Source organism: Trichoderma camerunense (genome assembly GCF_050948025.1).
Source record: "Trichoderma camerunense strain CBS 138272 chromosome Unknown V8C40scaffold_27, whole genome shotgun sequence".
Lineage (NCBI taxonomy): Eukaryota > Fungi > Ascomycota > Sordariomycetes > Hypocreales > Hypocreaceae > Trichoderma > Trichoderma camerunense.
In genome coordinates this window covers 162,580-178,794 of record NW_028145343.1, presented here as the reverse complement: position 1 = coordinate 178,794, position 16,215 = coordinate 162,580, and the positions used below count along the sequence as shown (strand labels likewise).

Sequence of the window (16,215 nt, the reverse complement as noted above, 5' to 3'; positions counted from 1 at the left end):
GAATATGTACGTTGTGCAGTAGCGCATTTGTGTGCCTTGACCGGGCAAACGGGCCAACCGGTTTTTGACATTTGATACGTGTCAAATTGTGTCATTATGTACAGTGAATCTGGGCTGCTGTTGTATGCTATAGGGAGTAGAAGCGACAACGAATAGAAAGTATACGTGAGAGAATTGCAATATATGATTGCTGCACGTTGGATTGGACGGGTTGGTGATGGGTGTGGTTGGCTGCTCTCCCCACCTCCTTGTATGTATTGTCGATAACGTCCGCTAATGTGGCTGCCCGAATACTTGCGTCTCGACATACTGGTGGTACGAGAAATATTGAGCCTAATTCAGAGGCAAATTTGCTGCATATAACCAAGAAGCAATAATCATCTAGAGAATGAGAGTGTTCATCTATATAAATTACACAGCGGATATGTCTCGATCATTCAACAGTAATGGGTACGCCCTCATGTATCGGTGCCAAATAAGTGAATTAGCAGGCTCAATATAAGGTACTCGTAGATACCTCAGGTATAGAAGCCACAAGCAACTACAAGCGCATACCCGTATATGTACGCGTGTCAGCTTCCCCCCCAAGACTGCCATACTCTAGCTGTCTAGGCACTCCAAAGGTGGCATGTCCGGAAAAAAAAAGAGAAGAAGAGGGGCCCCCGAAATCGACAATCGCCGGATCGAATTTAGCTGGGCACTTGGTCCGGAGCCGCTGCCAAACCTCGCCTTTTTCGGGTGGCGTGGCGCGGGCCTCGTTGCAACCTGTGCCAATCCAATCCAATTCATTGCGTAAGTTGGCATCAAGGTAACCAACTCGCCTTTTTTGTTCCCTTAACGCCCTTGTGCCTCCAGGGGCTGAGGGGACGCAGTGATTACTTTACTTAATACCTGATACGCATCGCAGAGTCATAATCAAAGTACTGGATCTTTTCTCTGTGGGTTGGTCCCCTCGCCTGGGTTTCGTTAGACCATGGCGGCGCGATGGGGGTCGTTTCTGCAGCAGGCCGTGGCTGGTGTTGAGTCGCGCCTGGATAACATTCTGGCCGAGGGGGATGACGATCGCAATGCAGCACAACCTGCTGCTACTTCTGCGGCAACACTGGCAACTGCCAGCCCGAAGGTGACGAGCTCTGGTAAGTGCTGAAGCCGTGGATGGGGTGACGTGTCGAGGGGTAGGAAGAAGCACAATACGAGGAGGGGGAGGGGAACCAGCAATGCTTCTTCTTCAAGTCTTCAGCACGCACACAGCTGGCTAACCAGACAATCCGCACAGCAAACTCTCGAGCGTCGTCGACCAACCGCGCCAATGATCGACTACAGGCAAGGCTGGCCATGGCCATGGCCGGCAAGAATGCGCCTGGAGGGGGAGACAATCGGGCGAATGCCTCACCACGTAGCTCGATTGATGTGGCCAGCCGAAGCTCTATGGAGAGGCCGTCGATGGACAAAGGGGACAGGCCGGAGCCTCGGCCGGAGCCTCCGCTGGAACAGAAACCCGAGCCCGAACCCGAATCCGAGTCTGCCCAGCCTACTACCGATTCTGCTCCTACTGATGATACCTCTACGACGGCGACGACTACGACTACGACAACAATACCGATAACGATAACAGACGATGATACTACTGCCGAAGTTGTGCTGGAGTCAGCTCCTGATGAGACAAAGGATGCTCTTCCCGAGACTGAAGTGCAACCAGTGTCTGAAGAAGCACCAGCACCTGCAAAAGAGGGGGAAGTCGAATCTCAACTCCCGGCCGAAGACGAAATTCCAACAAACAACGGTCAGGTGGCAGTGGCAGTGGTAGAGAATGGAGCTGATGTGTCCGAAATTTCTCGTGAGCTTGAGGAGGCCAAATTGCGACATCGAGAGGAGGTTCAAGAGTATGTCGAACGCATCGACTCTTTACAGTCCAAGATCCAGTATCTTTCCAAGAATGCCGCCGAAGCAGCAAACAAAGCTGCATCTTCAGCCCCCTCCGGTAGTCTGGAAAAGAAGCTAGCGGAAAAGGATGAAAGGATCGCATTGTTAATGGAAGAAGGTCAGAAGCTCGCTGGAGCAGATCACAAGTATCGAACAATGATCAAGACATTGCGGCTTCAAATAAGTGAACGCGATAAGCAATTGGATGAGGCACGCAAGGCAAAGGATAAAGCAGTGTTGGATGCTGAGGCACTGCGCAACCGGTTGGACGGAGATGAAGAGAAGGAAAAGCGTCGACAAGAGGCGATCAAGGCTACTACGAGCCTACGCAAGGAAATTGACAATTTGAAGAGGGAGAATACTAATAAAGATGCGGCCATACGCCGGCTTGAACAGGAAGTCAAGGCCAAAGAGGAGCAAGGTGAGATCGCCAAGGCCGATGCTCTAAGCAAGGCGATTGCTGCAGAGCGGGTGAAACAGAAGGAGCTCGAAGATGCCAATGCTGCCGTCCGAGCAGAATTGGAGGCCCTGGGCGAAAAAGCCCGTCTAGATGCCATAGAATGGGGCGAGAAGCTTGAGCGCGCCATCCAGCGTGGTAGCACCGTCGAAGCCGAGCTACGGCTTGAACTGCAGAATATGGAGAGCAAGCTGGAAGGCGTGCGGGTGACGGCGGAGGAAGCGGCTTCGAGCACAGGTGGCGAAGCCCAGATGAAGCTGTTCAGGCAGATAGAGACGCTGCAGTCTCAGTATGCCACTGCCAGGCAAAACTGGCAGGGTATTGAGGCCTCCTTGATGGCAAAGACAACAAGCTTAGAGAGGGAGAGGGACGAAGCTGAGCGCCGCGAGTCGGAAATGCGTAAGAAAGCGCGAGATGCGGTAAGTTTTATCTGAATTCTTATCTCGGTCCTTACTGTGACATTGATGCTAACTCGACTTTGCTCTCACAGGCCAAGCGCGGTAGAACTCTCGAGGATGAGCTGCAAGACGTCCAGTTACAGCTGGAAGCTTGCCGTGAGGAATTGGCTACTCTCAAAAAGTCCACCAAAGCCACAGAGACGGCTCTCGAGCAAACACGCTCCGATCTAGAAAAGGAGAAGCAAGCAGCGAGCAGATCCTTTACAGCCGAAACGGGACGGCAGTGGGCCGATGAAGTTGCAGTAGCAACAGCGCGAAACCAGAGTCGCCCAGAGTCACCATTACTCTCTGTTCCACGAACATTCAGCTCCGAAGCCGTCGGATTATCCGTCCCCAACCGCATCCGACGGTCACCTACCCCTGTGAGTATAGCGGATGCTGTGGGAGAAGGGCTCGGCATTCTTCGGCGGCCTCCCACGCATCTCCCGACTCGTACTGGGACAGGGTCAATGTCACTTACTGGATCTATCCCGCCATCTCCATTCTCTCCTCTGGAACCGCCTATGGGATCACCTCCCGCGCTGCCTCCATCCGTAATAGAGAGAGAAAATGGAATCAGCGATACTGCACCCTCATCTCCTCGTAATCTCGCGCAAGACATGATTTCGGTATCGACAGTAGCAGCAGGGCCGTCTGTTCAATTAGTAGAAAGGATGAGTGCCGCGATACGTCGTCTGGAAGCCGAAAGAGTGGCAGCCAAGGAAGAGATGGCGAGGGTGTGTAGCCAGAGAGACGAGGCAAGAGGGGACATGGTGGCCCTGATGAAGGAGCTAGAAGACGCAAAAGCAGCGTCCGCAAGGGTACCAGAGCTGGAGAAGGAAGTCGCTGATTTGGATACAAGATATCAAACTACGCTGGAGCTGCTGGGAGAGAAGAGCGAGCTGGTTGATGAGCTGAGGGCAGATGTGGATGATGTCAAAACGATGTATCGGGAGCTGGTTGAGCGGACAGTGAAGTAAGTGAAATGGATGGATGGCGTCGGTTAATAAGGGGAAAAGGGGGAGAAAAAGAAGAAGGTAATGAAGCACCATGACGTGAAATGACAAGGTACGGCAGCAGCTGTAGATTAGATTTGTACATTGTTTTTATGTATTATGTTAGATTATGGCTGGTTGACTACTTATACATATGGCTGGGAAGCTAATCGACTAGCTGGATGCCTTCTCTCTCAGCGCCTTGGATGATGAAGTTGCGAACCTGTTTGAAGAGTGTTAATCCATGTTCCTACTTGAAGGTTGTGAGATTGAGAGACGCTCACCTCTTTGTCGGGAGCTAGATCAATAGCCAGCTCCCCGTCGTTGGTCTTGAGTGTGAAGTCGGCTTCCTCTCTCAGCAGAGCAACAGCAGTGTCTCCTATAAGCACACACATGAAGATACGTATTAGTTTAGTTCGTTTTTAATAATAGTAACAAAACGAGGCCCGAATCAAACAATAGAAGTGACTGAAAACATGAGAACTCAACGCACCGTGACCCTCTGCAACAGCATGATGTAGCGGCGTGTAGCCCTCATTATCAGCAGCATTCAAGGGGCTCCTGTTCTTAAGCAGGAGCATGACCATGGGAACTGAACCGACAGCCGCAGCGCGATGGATGGGGTACTGGCCCCGGCGGTCGCGGACACGAGTCGAAGCTGGGGGCTTGGAGTCGATGAGAAGACGGGCGACGTCGAGGTTCTTTTTGGAGGCGACGAAGTGGAGGGCCGTCTGGCCGTTGTTATCTATACAGATGTGGATTGTTAGCTGTGGATTGAAGTAGATTGCGTGTGACTGAGAGTGAGACTTACTCTTGATGTTGACATCGGCGCCTCTTGAAAGAAGTAAGTTTAATACAGGCTCGCTGTTGGGGACGCTGGCGGAGATCATGAGAGGTGTCCAGCCGCTGTCGTCCTATTATATGTAGCGTGTGAGCAAAAGGGTCCCAGAATGAGTTGAGTTGGAGCTGTATCATGTTGTACCTGAATATCGGGATCAAAGCTTGCCTGGTTTGCCAAGAGGAGGACAATTTCGTGGTTGTTGGACGAGGCTGCCCAGTGGATTGCGTATCTGCCGTCATCATCTTTGCGCTTTGAGAGCTTGGGATCCGTCTGTGAGAGGTGTTGGTATTTTGGGCTGTCACTTTGTATACACGCAGATATACAGATACAGATAGGATGTGTATCTCGTCTGTTTGATGACTTACCTTGAGAAGTCCTTCGAATGCAGCCACTGAGGGTTACGTTAGCCATGTTATTGCCTTGAAGCTGAGAGTGAATGGATGGATGTTGCGATACCTCTGCCTTCTCTAGCAGCTGTGTGTAGAGGAAACCGATCACTTTCTGTGTCAGCCATGACGGCGATAGCAGTATGACGAGTATATGAATGAGGAAAGATGTACAAGAGAAGATGAATAGGTGCAGAAGGAATATGATTATGAAATGGTGAAATAGAGAAGTTGACAGCTCCAAAGGTGCCCAGATTTGCAATCACAACTTCCAGGGTAGGCCGCAGCTGTATTGCGTAGGTGCTCGTAGCTTTTGCTTTTGCTGCTGCTGTTTTTAGCCTTTGATGCTTGCGCCACAGGCTTGAGCTGGAGCCACTCGTTACCCACAGCCTGCGCCACAGAAGGCTGATCGGATTTCAATTCAAACTCGCCTCTTGCTGCTTTTCCTTTCCAGAACGCGGATCGCCAACTCCAGCCTTCTTCTTCTCATTTTTCTTCTCATTCACATTCGCCATGGAGGCACCACAGACGCCGCAAGACGCGCTTCACCTCAGCGCGCTCGCGTCTCAGAATGCAGCTGCGACAAGGAATCTCTACTCGCGCCTCGAATTGGCCAACGGCAAGCGCCAGAAGCTCGAGGGCGTCTTTGAGGATGCCGTCATGAAGCGACGATTCGAGGCCGAATATGCCGCTGTACAGACGCTTCCCGAGGCACTGGCTGCTAAACAGCCATCGAAACAATCATTACGGAAAACGGCAAAGACGGGGGCAGCAGCACCAGCGCGGAAGACGCCCAAGCTGCTCGAGGCCGGACCATCTTCATCGGCCGCATCTACAGCGAACGGAGGCGAATCTACGACGACGAAAGCAACGGGAGCGACGACACCACAGAGCATGAGTCTGACAGTTAGAGGGTCGCCAGCCATCCAGCAGGTGAAGCCCGAGTGGCATCCGCCGTGGAAGCTGATGAGGGTCATCTCGGGCCACTTGGGTTGGGTGCGCAGTCTGGCAGTCGAGCCGGGGAACAAGTGGTTTGCTAGTGGTGCTGGTGACAGGACTATCAAGATCTGGGATCTCGCCACGGGATCGCTGAGATTGACCTTGACAGGCCACATCAGCACCGTGCGCGGTCTGGCTGTGTCCCCACGACATCCATACCTGTTTTCTTGTGGCGAGGATAAGATGGTCAAGTGCTGGGACTTGGAGACGAATAAGGTGATTCGTCACTATCACGGCCACCTCAGCGGCGTCTACACACTCTCTCTACATCCTACGCTGGATGTTCTAGTCACAGGTGGTCGAGATGGTGTTGCCCGAGTTTGGGACATGCGCACAAGGAGCAACATCCACGTCTTGTCAGGCCATACCGGTACTGTGTCGGACGTCAAGTGTCAGGAGGCGGATCCCCAAGTTATCACGGCGTCGTTGGACTCGACCGTCAGGCTCTGGGATCTGGCGGCGGGAAAGACCATGGGCGTTCTCACCCACCACAAGAAGGGCGTCCGAGCTCTGGCCGTTCATCCCACCGAATTCACCTTTGCATCAGGCAGCACTGGCGGCATCAAGCAGTGGAAATGCCCAGAGGGTGCTTTCATGCAAAATTTTGAGGGCCATAATGCCATTATCAACACCATGAGTGTGAATAGCAATAATGTTTTCTTCTCTGGAGGTATGCTTTATCCCCCTTCCCTCCATGATTTGTGGAAGAGGGGAGAACTTTGTGATTCATGTTCTGACTTGACAATCTAGGTGACAATGGCTCAATGAGCTTCTGGGACTGGAAATCTGGTTATCGCTTCCAATCTATGGACACAACTGCACAACCCGGCTCCCTAGATGCCGAATCAGGAATCATGAGCTCAACCTTTGACCGCTCTGGTCTGCGTCTCATCACAGGCGAGGCTGACAAGACTAGTACGTGCTCCTGAATATTTCCATGTCTGCTCTGTCATATGCTAACTCAAATCAAGTCAAAATTTGGAAACAAGATGAAAAAGCGTCCGAGGAGACGCATCCGATACAATGGACGCCGTCATTGGCACACAGGAAATTTTAGCCGGGAGTTTATGGGAGTCCTTTTTTATAATGTTGTTTGTTAATCACCTGAAACTGTTTTATATATCGAGCGGCGACGGGAGTAAGAATAGATCCTGCGCCGCACTCCGGGATATCACAGGCGGATACGTGTATGTTTACGGATATTTATTTTTTATGCATTTCTGGACCATTGAAGGGAAATAGCTGGGCATGATGGCAGAAGTCTTTTTGAATTTTGGTTCATGTTGATAAAAGAAACACTTTAATTACGCTATGACTGTTATATGAACCTCCAAGAGTTGGGGAATCAGCCATCAAAAACTCCGTTATTTATTTTGCCATGAACAAGGTGTATGCTGAACTCATAAAAAAATTAGATAACTGATCCCACATGGCTATTCCTTATTCTATAGATCGTGGCATCGTCGCTATTCGATCATTGGTATCCAAACACACCAAAGGCTGCATTATAAAAGATATGCTAAAGGTCGGAGAAAAGACTATTTTCCCCCATCCGCGTCCTCCTGAAAAATAAACTGATCGTGATATGGTGGAGCCAGACTGTTCCATCTAAATGCTCAGACCCATGGCCTTGAGATCAGCATCATCGCGCAGCGCCATTTTCACTTCATCATCCGCAATGGCTAACCGCAGCCTACTCGATCGATCCGCACGATGGGCTTCCAAATTGACCAAGCCAGCAGCCACGAGCTCCAGGGCGGCTGTATGAATGTACATTGGCCGCCCCACCAGACGTCGGCCAGCAACCTGGTTCCCCTTGGCAAGCCCGGGAAGAATCTGCGCCATGCCAGGAGGAGGTCTGGCTGAAAAAGCGGCAACTCGCTGGAGCTCATCCAGAGTCTCGCCAAGCGTCGTCTCAGCCAAGCCTGACCGCCGAATTCTCAGAATCAGTGCGGCCATGAGCATCTTGGACGTCAGGGGAAGGCCGCGCAGATGCTGCTGGATAGGATTCGTCGTGGCTTCGTTGATGGCCCTCTTGATGGTGGATATTGTAACTCTTCCGCGCCGCGACTGGTCAGGGGCTCCGCTGCCAGGGGCTTTCTTGCTTGGTGTCATTGGGTCTCCCGGAGCATCGCCCTCGGCGAGCTCGACGGCTCGACGACAGATGTCTAATGCTCGCCTGGCGTCTCCACTGACAGCGGCTACTTTGCGGCTGGCAAACTGGACGGCGTCTGCATCGACGATATTCCCCGGTACACCTTCGAGACGAGATTGGATAATCTTCATGAGCTGTTCGTGATTGTATCCTGGAAACGTAATTCGAGTAAGACCTGTGTTGAAATGGTTAACTTCTGGTCCCTCTCTCTGTCTGATTTATATTGAATTTTATAGACATACCTAGACGACTGCTGATCTTGTTACTCAACGTTCTCTCTGGCAGATCCATTGTGTTGGCTACGGCGAGTACGATGAGGCGGCTATGTCGGAGGGTTGGCCAATTGAAAAAGTTGTACATGACTGCCTGGTTCTTTGTGACCAATTGATCAAGTTCGTCCATTAATACGACACATGGAATGCGTCTTGGACTGGGGTTGTTGAACTCGCGCTCCAGAAGATCGAGGGCTTGGGCAGGGCTGGCACGATCACCCTTGAGAGCCTCCCAGAGCAGCGAGTACGCTTGATGAGGATCAGTAATCTTCATGCCATTGATTTCGACGAATATAAAGTCATCCAGCTCGTCTGACCCGACGGCTTCCTCGAGGCGAGAGATGACCTCTCGCACAGTGGCCGTCTTTCCGGTGCCTGGTGTTCCAGAAATGTAGATGCAGTTACCAGTACCCTCAGTAATGGCAGCTTCCAGGTGTGAGAATACGAGAGAAAACTCTCCTTCACGACACGGTAGACTGGAGGGGACGGCTGAGACGTGGAGTTTTGAACGGGCTATCTGAAATGGAGAAGCTTGGACGTGGCTCGGCGACAGCTTCCGGGTGGCCAAAGGCGTAAACTCGAGTTTCTTTGAAGCGCTCCTTGGTCCTCGCTTCGACTTGGGGGTGGTCGCCGGGGTTCTTCCTGTTTTGGTGGGTGTTTGAGGCGGTAGGTATGTGTCGCCGTCTGGGGGTGATTGTGCTCGAGCTCTGCGACGAGTTGGCTTGGTGCCTTTCTCAACCATTTCAATCAGTGCTGGCACATCTTGTCCGTTCTGATACACCTCCTCCCATACGAATTCACCCGTGTATGTTGTTGACCGAGTGTTGCAGCCGCGCCGGCAAACAAATGTCTTTCCATAGTCGGGGGAGTTCCGCGGGATCTTCCCAGACGGATATGAGCTGAGAAAGGCATCTAGTGACATGATGTTGGCCTTGCCGTCGATCGAGGCTAGGGGATTCACATCCCACGATGGTGATATATACAGCTCATTCTGCATCATCTGTTAGGAGAAGGATGTCATGGTGACACAACACAAAATGATGGTGTTTGCACTTACCCAGTAAAAGTCCTTTCGTTTTCTATCCTTATTCAGAATCTCCTTCTCCGTCAAAAACCACATAAAATTGGCAGCCATCCCTTCATTCTCAGCATCCTCCCGGAAATCACAGATGATGGCCACCCATGTTCCATTAGATCCATCGGCCTTGAGCATCACCGTGTCTCCAACGCGGCATTCAAAGTCGCCATACCGAGCGCCAATAATCTTGGAGCTGGCTGTGACTTTTCTCCTTTTGCGATCGCCCTCATCTTCGCCGTGATCTGCCTGCTCGGTGTTGTATATCCATTCCCACTCTATTTCTTCGCTTTCGACACTGTCTTCTGAACTTTCTCGAGTTACGGTAGAAAGAGCTCTTTTGCGCCCGCGGGTAGACTGAGTGTTGGTCTGAGAGGTGGTTTGGGCCGGCATTGATAACGGCGTCGATATGAACTTGTCCCCAGCAGAGAACTATAGTAGCCGCTATACAGATCAAGGAACCTGAGATTGTTGTCGCCGTGCGTGATATGTCGAGTTGTTGGAATTGATGTTGATAGGGAGTGACAACATTCAAATATCAATTATGGAACGCAGAGCTTGTCACTTCCTGCTGCTGCTTTTCTGGTCGCAGGGTAGCTTGGATCAATTAACGCGTCTAGCTTTGGGGGAGACGCGTTGGAAGAAACTCGATATATGCATAATCAATTGATGCATATCTCAATCTACCTTACTTGAGGATATGAGTCTCTTATAAGTCCTTTGAAGAGGAGTAACAAATGACATAGACAAACACTGCTGAAATAAATGCGATGCTGTCGATTGTAAACAATTATCTTTGTGATATTATCGCAATATTCACAATCTAGACCTGCGGAAGCGGAAGGAATGGGCCTGTTTGGTTTGAGCGAAGCACTGCCCAAAATGCCTTGTCAAAGAGCAATCAACACTTAGCAACAATGGTAGAAAATGTAGTCACTATTCATTATTAATGACTAAAAAGCAAAGATAGTAAGGATATAAGATATTAGGAGCATTGATACAGTTAATAGAAAAAAAATATATTTTGATTTAGTTATACAGAGCATTCTGACGCATGCATGCGTGTATAAGAGCAGACACCCGTTTGCCAGATGGGCCATAAAGGCAACTTGCATGCAAAATCTAGACTGATTCACCGTATGGAGGTACCTAAGGTACCTGGTAATATGAACTCCAAGGCTCTTACCTTATTCACACACTCTCTCAGGGTCTTTCTCTCTTTTCATCTCGTCATTAGTGGTGCCTCAGGCTCTCCCTGCCAACGGGAAACAATTTAACTCAGCCTGCACCTGACTCTCTCGTGCTTGGATTTCTCTTCTCTTCATCCTCAATATTCCGGTTCTTTATCACTCTTCAAACCGTTTTGGCTCTCGGCAAACAGATATCATGAACAAAGGCAAGGGTCGAGCGACTCCATGGGTTCCCGTGGGGGACAGCCATCGCAATCATGGCAATCATGGCCATCATCAAAATCGACAGCCTCAGGGACCAAGGGATCAGTGGGGAGTAGCGAAGAAAATGGCAACCGCCAAAGCCCAGGTGAATGATAAGCGGCTGGAGGCGGTTACAAACAAAGAATCCTATCTTGGAGAGCCACCTACAGACCGAGAGTTGATACGAGTAAGTGATGCTATTACCTCTCCCGTATTGTCCTTGTCAAGAGTGATTGTTCGAAAGCTGCTAACTCTTCTATGAGGCCCGACACGTGCTCGCTTCCTCCTGGGAAGTCTACCCTTTGGCACTTGAGGACCCAGCCATATTGGATGATATCCGTAAACAACGTCGCGTGTGGATTGTCAGAGTTAGAGATAGCCAAGCCTGGGATATTTATAGTGAGTCGGCATCTGGTTTGCAAGAAGCTGTTCATGCATTCAACCAAATTGTGCACGACCTGCGCTTGCAAAAAGAGCTTCTTGCCACAGTGCTTGTCGTCCAGGAAAGCTCTAGAGTTACCGATGAGGCTCGCATATCAGTGGCCCCCAATTCAAGGCCCGAAGTCACAACACCGCTGTCTGGATCATCGGATATAAAAAGAACTGCGGGAAAACTCCTCCGAGCCCTTCGCCCGCATCTCCTCAATTCCACAGAGTGCGCAATGAGTGTTGACTCTGAGCTCAGGATGCGTGTGAGTTTCGGGGAAGTAAAGGTGTTTGTGAAGCACAAGGGCACGAATAATGTGCTCACTTACGATGAATTTACGGAGGCGGCAAAGTCATTCTCAATTCGAGGAGGCATTGGACTATTTGACAGGTAATCATTACATATCAGTCTCTTAGGGCATCCCTTGCTGATCAGACTTCAAGGTTGAACGAGCTCGAGCTCTCAAATCACGTTATAAAGCATTTATTGGCCTTGGAAGGAGATAACGGCCTTCGATTGGATCATAATACCATAAGGCGAACGTATGCCTTGACATTGGGGCTGCAATGGAAAGAGGTATATGTAGAAGGCTGCGAGAATGGCAGTTTCGATACCTCCCGGGCAAAGATGGGCATTGCATGCCCTACCAAGTGGCTCAACTGGGTGATGGCCACCCCAGACATGTAAGCTACCCAAGGATCGTCGATTGCGCTCCCTGTATTAATCTAAAACGGTTTAGGAGACTTGATTGGGGCATCAGAGCAGATGCATACGATTTTGAGAGTGTACCAGACGGCATCGCCAAACTTATCAACGAGTTGCGTCTTAGACCGGCTACATACGAAGAAACGGGCGATTTTCTCAAACCGGGCGAGGTGATAGTCGGTCAAGCCGGGCCGTGGAAAGACAAAATATCGGAAACTCGCCTGAAGACGACGTTCGCTGTCGAACTTCATGGCACTCCATATATGCTAGAGGTAAGCATAACCCAGATCTGGAAGGGGCTCAAGACGAAATCGCAGGCAAAAATGGCGTGGGGCATTCAGCTTTATGGCAAGCACTGGGATTCGGCCACGAACCAGGTGAATCCGCATACGAGGAGGAAGGACTGGGGAGAGGGACAGAAGAATGTTTGGGTTGGCACTGATCCAGACCTAGGGAGGAGGTTCCAAAGCTTCCTTGAAGTCGTTTTGCAGCTCCAGCAGCATGTCGAGGATGTGCCACCCTTGGTCTTGGAGGAAGACGAAGATCTCCCAACCGTGGCTAATGAGTAGGTTCACAACCGGGGCTGTCTAGTTGTGTGAGGATTGTAATCAATGATCAGATGGACGCGCAAGGTAATTCTTTTATTCAATTTTTTTTGTCTCCCGGGCTGTACTTTTCAACTTTGACCTTCTGCTGCTTGGCTGGCCATAATCTTGTTCCGTAGAACTGTCAAGAACCCAACGTTAGTAACCATAGGACGAGTGATTCGACATGGGTAAGGAGACATACCCTCTTCTATTGTGCGAACGTTCATTTGTTTCCTCTGAACAATGGCCTCGAGCTCCTTTAAGCTATTGCCAACCTCCTTTACTTTTGCATCGTAGAATTTCTCGGCCGATTTTAGTTTCTGTCGAATGTCAGGTTTCCGTCCCTTGAGCCAGGTAGTAAAAAACAGGTATAGCAACCTTTTCAATCATGAACCCTGTACCCACGTCCACCAAGACGGTATCGGTGCTCGTCAACTCGCCGCTGACGTAGAGAGAGTTGGTCAACGGGACCAAGACCGATTTTGAGCCTATTTGCATTGCCACTTTAGCTTTTGTTTCCTTTTTCTCTTGCTCTTCCCTCCCCCTTTCGTCTGTTTGCGACACCCCCATTGACCGACGACTTTTGGATATGATGTATGTACCTTGGCTATCGGCGGCTCGGGCCTGTACGCATCGGAGGCATTCCTTGAACTTGTTCTGGGCGCCGTGGAGCTGGGCGAAGGAGCTCGTCAGGTGCTCGAGCTCCTCTTCGAGCTGCTTCTTGACCTGCGCGAGCTGCTGGGGCTCGAGAGTGTCGAGATTGACTAAAGATTACAAAGGCAGGCGGTCAGCGCTATTGCACAGCTTCAAAGCAACGAGATTGAAGGAAAAGTCAAGAGAGAGAAGGGGTGGAGGGTTTGAGGCCTTACTGGTCTCTGACTGGTTGCTCGACATGGCTGCTCGTGGTCGAATGTTTCGGCGCCTGAGAAGCTTGGGGAGAGCTGGAGGTTTAGAGACGAGCCCCTCCATGCACCACTACGGCGGATGACTTTAGAGGGGCTGGCGATCCTTGTAACGAGGACGTGGGATTTACGACACTTTAGACAGGCATTATATTATGAATTTTAATTAATGTCATGTGTAATGTATATAATCAAATTTTTAATTGTTTTTATTTATTTATCTAATTTTTTTCTTTTTAGTCGGACCAGATTGGAGAGGTGTTGACATTTATCGCTGGATGTTATTATAGCCGCTCCAGCAAAGCCGCCAGATATTGGGGAACATCTTCTGCCTTGACATTCTCCTTCACCGAAAGCCTCCTGCACTGCACTTCGCAGACGCCATTTTCTCTCCAGGCCTTTCCAAGTACAATTACAACAGGATAGCCCGTCATATCTGCATCCTGCATCTTCCATCCAAATGCTTCCTTGCGGTCATCCAAAACAATGTCCAGTCCTGCACTAGCGCCTTCATGCTTTGCTAATGTATCGTAAAACTCCAACGTCTGCTCATTGACTCCAGATGTTGGAATCATGACGACTTCAAAGGGTGCAATAGCTCGTGGCCAATTGAGTCCTTTATCATCCGCCATTTGTTCTGCCACAGCACCGAGAATGCGAGAAACGCCAATGCCGAAGCAGCCCATCTGGACTGGAACTTGGACTCCTGGGTTTTGTGGGAGTGCTACAGATGCCTCCAAAGGCTCTGAGTAGCGTGTTCCGAGAAGAAAAGTGTGACCTAGCTCCAATGCGCGATGGATCTCAAGCTTCCCTGCATCACAACGAGGGCAGCCATCACCGTCGATGATGCGCAAAAGGTTGAGATCCCTGCCGTCTGTTGTCTGTGATATTGATGATTGCTGAATTTGGTCACCCGCGAGATCTGCAGGAAAGAGAGGGAGGTCGCCGTGAAGATCCTCAAAAGCTGTTGCAAGTCTTGAATCAATGACGTTCAGTAGCTGGAGCTCTCCACTATGCCCATCTGCCTGTTGAACGGCCTCTTTCCAGAACGATACGGCGTCACTAACGCTGGTATCAAGTTCGGGAACGACAGATTTGACAGCATGAAGATTATAAACGTCTCCAGATGGCGAGTTTCCCAGACGCGGGTACCACACATTTACAAGTGTCTTTCTGTCGTCTGTAATGCCGCGCCAGATGCCAAAGGATGAAGATGAGATAACGTCGGCAAGCTGCCCGGGTGACCGAGCCGCAACTACTTCGTCGTTGGCGGTATAGCCACAGCTGTTGCAGGATGCGACAGTGTCCTCTCCAATGGCATGAGAAAGGTGATATTCGTGGCTATGCTCTCCGCCCATGTCTCCTGAGCTGGCCTCAGCTACTAATATGGGCAGCTTCAAGTCGGCGAAGAAGGCACTGTAGGCGGCGGCGACGTCGCGATAAGTCTCAACGGCATTTTCAACCGTCAAATCAAATGTATATAGATCCTTCATGATAAATTCACGAGATCGTAGTAAACCGTGCCTGGGGCGGATCTCATCTCGATATTTCCGTGCTACAAAGATCAGTGAGGAGTTGCGCATGAGGAGTGAATCAGTCAATGGCTCATACTGATTTGGTATAATTTGAGAGGCAAATCTTTATAAGATTTCAAAGTGCTGGCCACAAGGGATGTGATCTCTTCTTCATGTGTGGGTGACAGCATGATGGGAACTTCTTTGCGGTCATGGAGCCGGAAGAGCTGGTGCAGTGTTAGTAAACTGCATCTTATTAGCCTGCGAACGCAGTTTTTACCTCGGAAGAGACTTTATCTAGGCGGCCACTTTTGCGCCATAACTCTTCAGTTGTGAGGGTTGAGAGGGCCAGTTTAGAGGCTCCTAAAAAGAAGTAAGTCAAACCATCGCCGCAGAACTGTGTGGTAGATAGACTCACCTAGATTCTGCATATGCTTGTCAACGAGGCGCTCAATTTTATCTTGGACACGCAGTCCCAATGGAAGCAGTTGAAAAACTCCAGATTGTGCCTGAGAAATTGGGCTAGGTTAGCAAATTATCTTGCACAGGGTCAGGTCATCAACTGAGGTGACGTCGGCTTACCTGACGTAGAAATCCAGCTCGGATGAGCTTGCCATGGCCAGCTATGAACAATTAGCCCGACAATTCCTCAACGCTGATGAAAGAACAGTTCCATACTTTCTCCCTCAGTGGCCGAGACGCCGCCAGTGGGAACCCATATCTTGGACAGCGTTGATCTTAGCCGTATAGATTGAGCAAAAAGAGGCTGTGAAAATGCTCGGATGGGGTTCGAGCTACGGACGGCCTTTAGCGGGCGAAGTCCGCCATGATAGACCAGGGCTGGAGCACGCATGTTTAACGAGTGGTGGAACAATTCATTCTAAATTTTTTACATAGTTCTTGAATGAGTGATAACAATGAAATAATCGCACCTCGTACGAGGCGAAACTATCACCAATGAGAGAGCCTGTGTTGGTTCGAGATTGAGACGGCGGTTCCTTAAGCGCATGGCGCTAACAACAGACGCGATAGGCGCTACGAAATCTGCGTGGGCCGATAAGATAAGCAGCTTTCAAAAAAATTACTTGCGTCGCATCCAGAAATTTG

General features: G+C 50.2%; 7 protein-coding genes across 7 annotated transcripts; 3 read left to right on the top strand and 4 right to left on the bottom strand.

The window, feature by feature from the left end:
• Positions 1-508: 508 nt before the first annotated feature.
• V8C40DRAFT_258302 (TATA element modulatory factor 1 TATA binding domain-containing protein) lies at positions 509-4,244 on the top strand (the record flags this gene model as incomplete). The annotated part of the gene is made up of 3 exons (XM_083218688.1): positions 509-1,136; positions 1,277-2,799; positions 2,871-4,244. Coding segments are annotated over exons 1-3 (2,608 nt in total), but the record flags the coding sequence as incomplete, so codon positions are not given.
• On the bottom strand, positions 3,900-5,336 carry V8C40DRAFT_258300 (ankyrin repeat domain-containing protein). Its single transcript, XM_083218687.1, has 7 exons — positions 5,110-5,336; positions 5,019-5,044; positions 4,795-4,923; positions 4,624-4,726; positions 4,306-4,557; positions 4,097-4,191; positions 3,900-4,035 (listed from the first exon to the last, which is right to left on the bottom strand). The coding sequence occupies exons 1-7, from the start codon at positions 5,165-5,167 to the stop codon at positions 3,979-3,981; spliced, it is 720 nt and encodes a 239-aa protein (XP_083067648.1). The 5' UTR covers positions 5,168-5,336; the 3' UTR covers positions 3,900-3,978.
• A 91-nt stretch (positions 5,337-5,427) lies between these two features.
• On the top strand, positions 5,428-7,438 carry V8C40DRAFT_258299 (WD40-repeat-containing domain protein). Its single transcript, XM_083218686.1, has 3 exons — positions 5,428-6,708; positions 6,789-6,953; positions 7,010-7,438. Exons 1-3 carry the CDS (start codon positions 5,553-5,555, stop codon positions 7,093-7,095), a joined length of 1,407 nt encoding a protein of 468 aa, XP_083067647.1. The 5' UTR covers positions 5,428-5,552; the 3' UTR covers positions 7,096-7,438.
• Positions 7,321-10,125, bottom strand: V8C40DRAFT_258298 (P-loop containing nucleoside triphosphate hydrolase protein). Its single transcript, XM_083218685.1, has 3 exons — positions 9,523-10,125; positions 8,436-9,456; positions 7,321-8,368 (listed from the first exon to the last, which is right to left on the bottom strand). The coding sequence occupies exons 1-3, from the start codon at positions 9,931-9,933 to the stop codon at positions 7,647-7,649; spliced, it is 2,154 nt and encodes a 717-aa protein (XP_083067646.1). The 5' UTR covers positions 9,934-10,125; the 3' UTR covers positions 7,321-7,646.
• Positions 10,126-10,806: 681 nt separating this feature from the next.
• On the top strand, positions 10,807-12,674 carry V8C40DRAFT_283975 (uncharacterized protein; the record flags this gene model as incomplete). Its single annotated transcript, XM_083222064.1, has 4 exons — positions 10,807-11,160; positions 11,237-11,790; positions 11,844-12,083; positions 12,140-12,674. The coding sequence occupies exons 1-4, from the start codon at positions 10,927-10,929 to the stop codon at positions 12,672-12,674; spliced, it is 1,563 nt and encodes a 520-aa protein (XP_083067645.1). The 5' UTR covers positions 10,807-10,926.
• Positions 12,675-12,781: 107 nt separating this feature from the next.
• V8C40DRAFT_271027 (prefoldin subunit 5) lies at positions 12,782-13,586 on the bottom strand (the record flags this gene model as incomplete). Its single annotated transcript, XM_083220240.1, has 5 exons — positions 12,782-12,831; positions 12,895-13,012; positions 13,071-13,180; positions 13,295-13,456; positions 13,562-13,586. The coding sequence occupies 5 exons, from the start codon at positions 13,584-13,586 to the stop codon at positions 12,782-12,784; spliced, it is 465 nt and encodes a 154-aa protein (XP_083067644.1).
• Positions 13,587-13,819: 233 nt separating this feature from the next.
• V8C40DRAFT_258292 (uncharacterized protein) lies at positions 13,820-16,057 on the bottom strand. The gene is made up of 6 exons (XM_083218684.1): positions 15,787-16,057; positions 15,691-15,731; positions 15,527-15,617; positions 15,389-15,471; positions 15,206-15,335; positions 13,820-15,149 (listed from the first exon to the last, which is right to left on the bottom strand). Exons 1-6 carry the CDS (start codon positions 15,959-15,961, stop codon positions 13,879-13,881), a joined length of 1,791 nt encoding a protein of 596 aa, XP_083067643.1. The 5' UTR covers positions 15,962-16,057; the 3' UTR covers positions 13,820-13,878.
• Between the last annotated feature and the right edge of the window lie 158 nt (positions 16,058-16,215).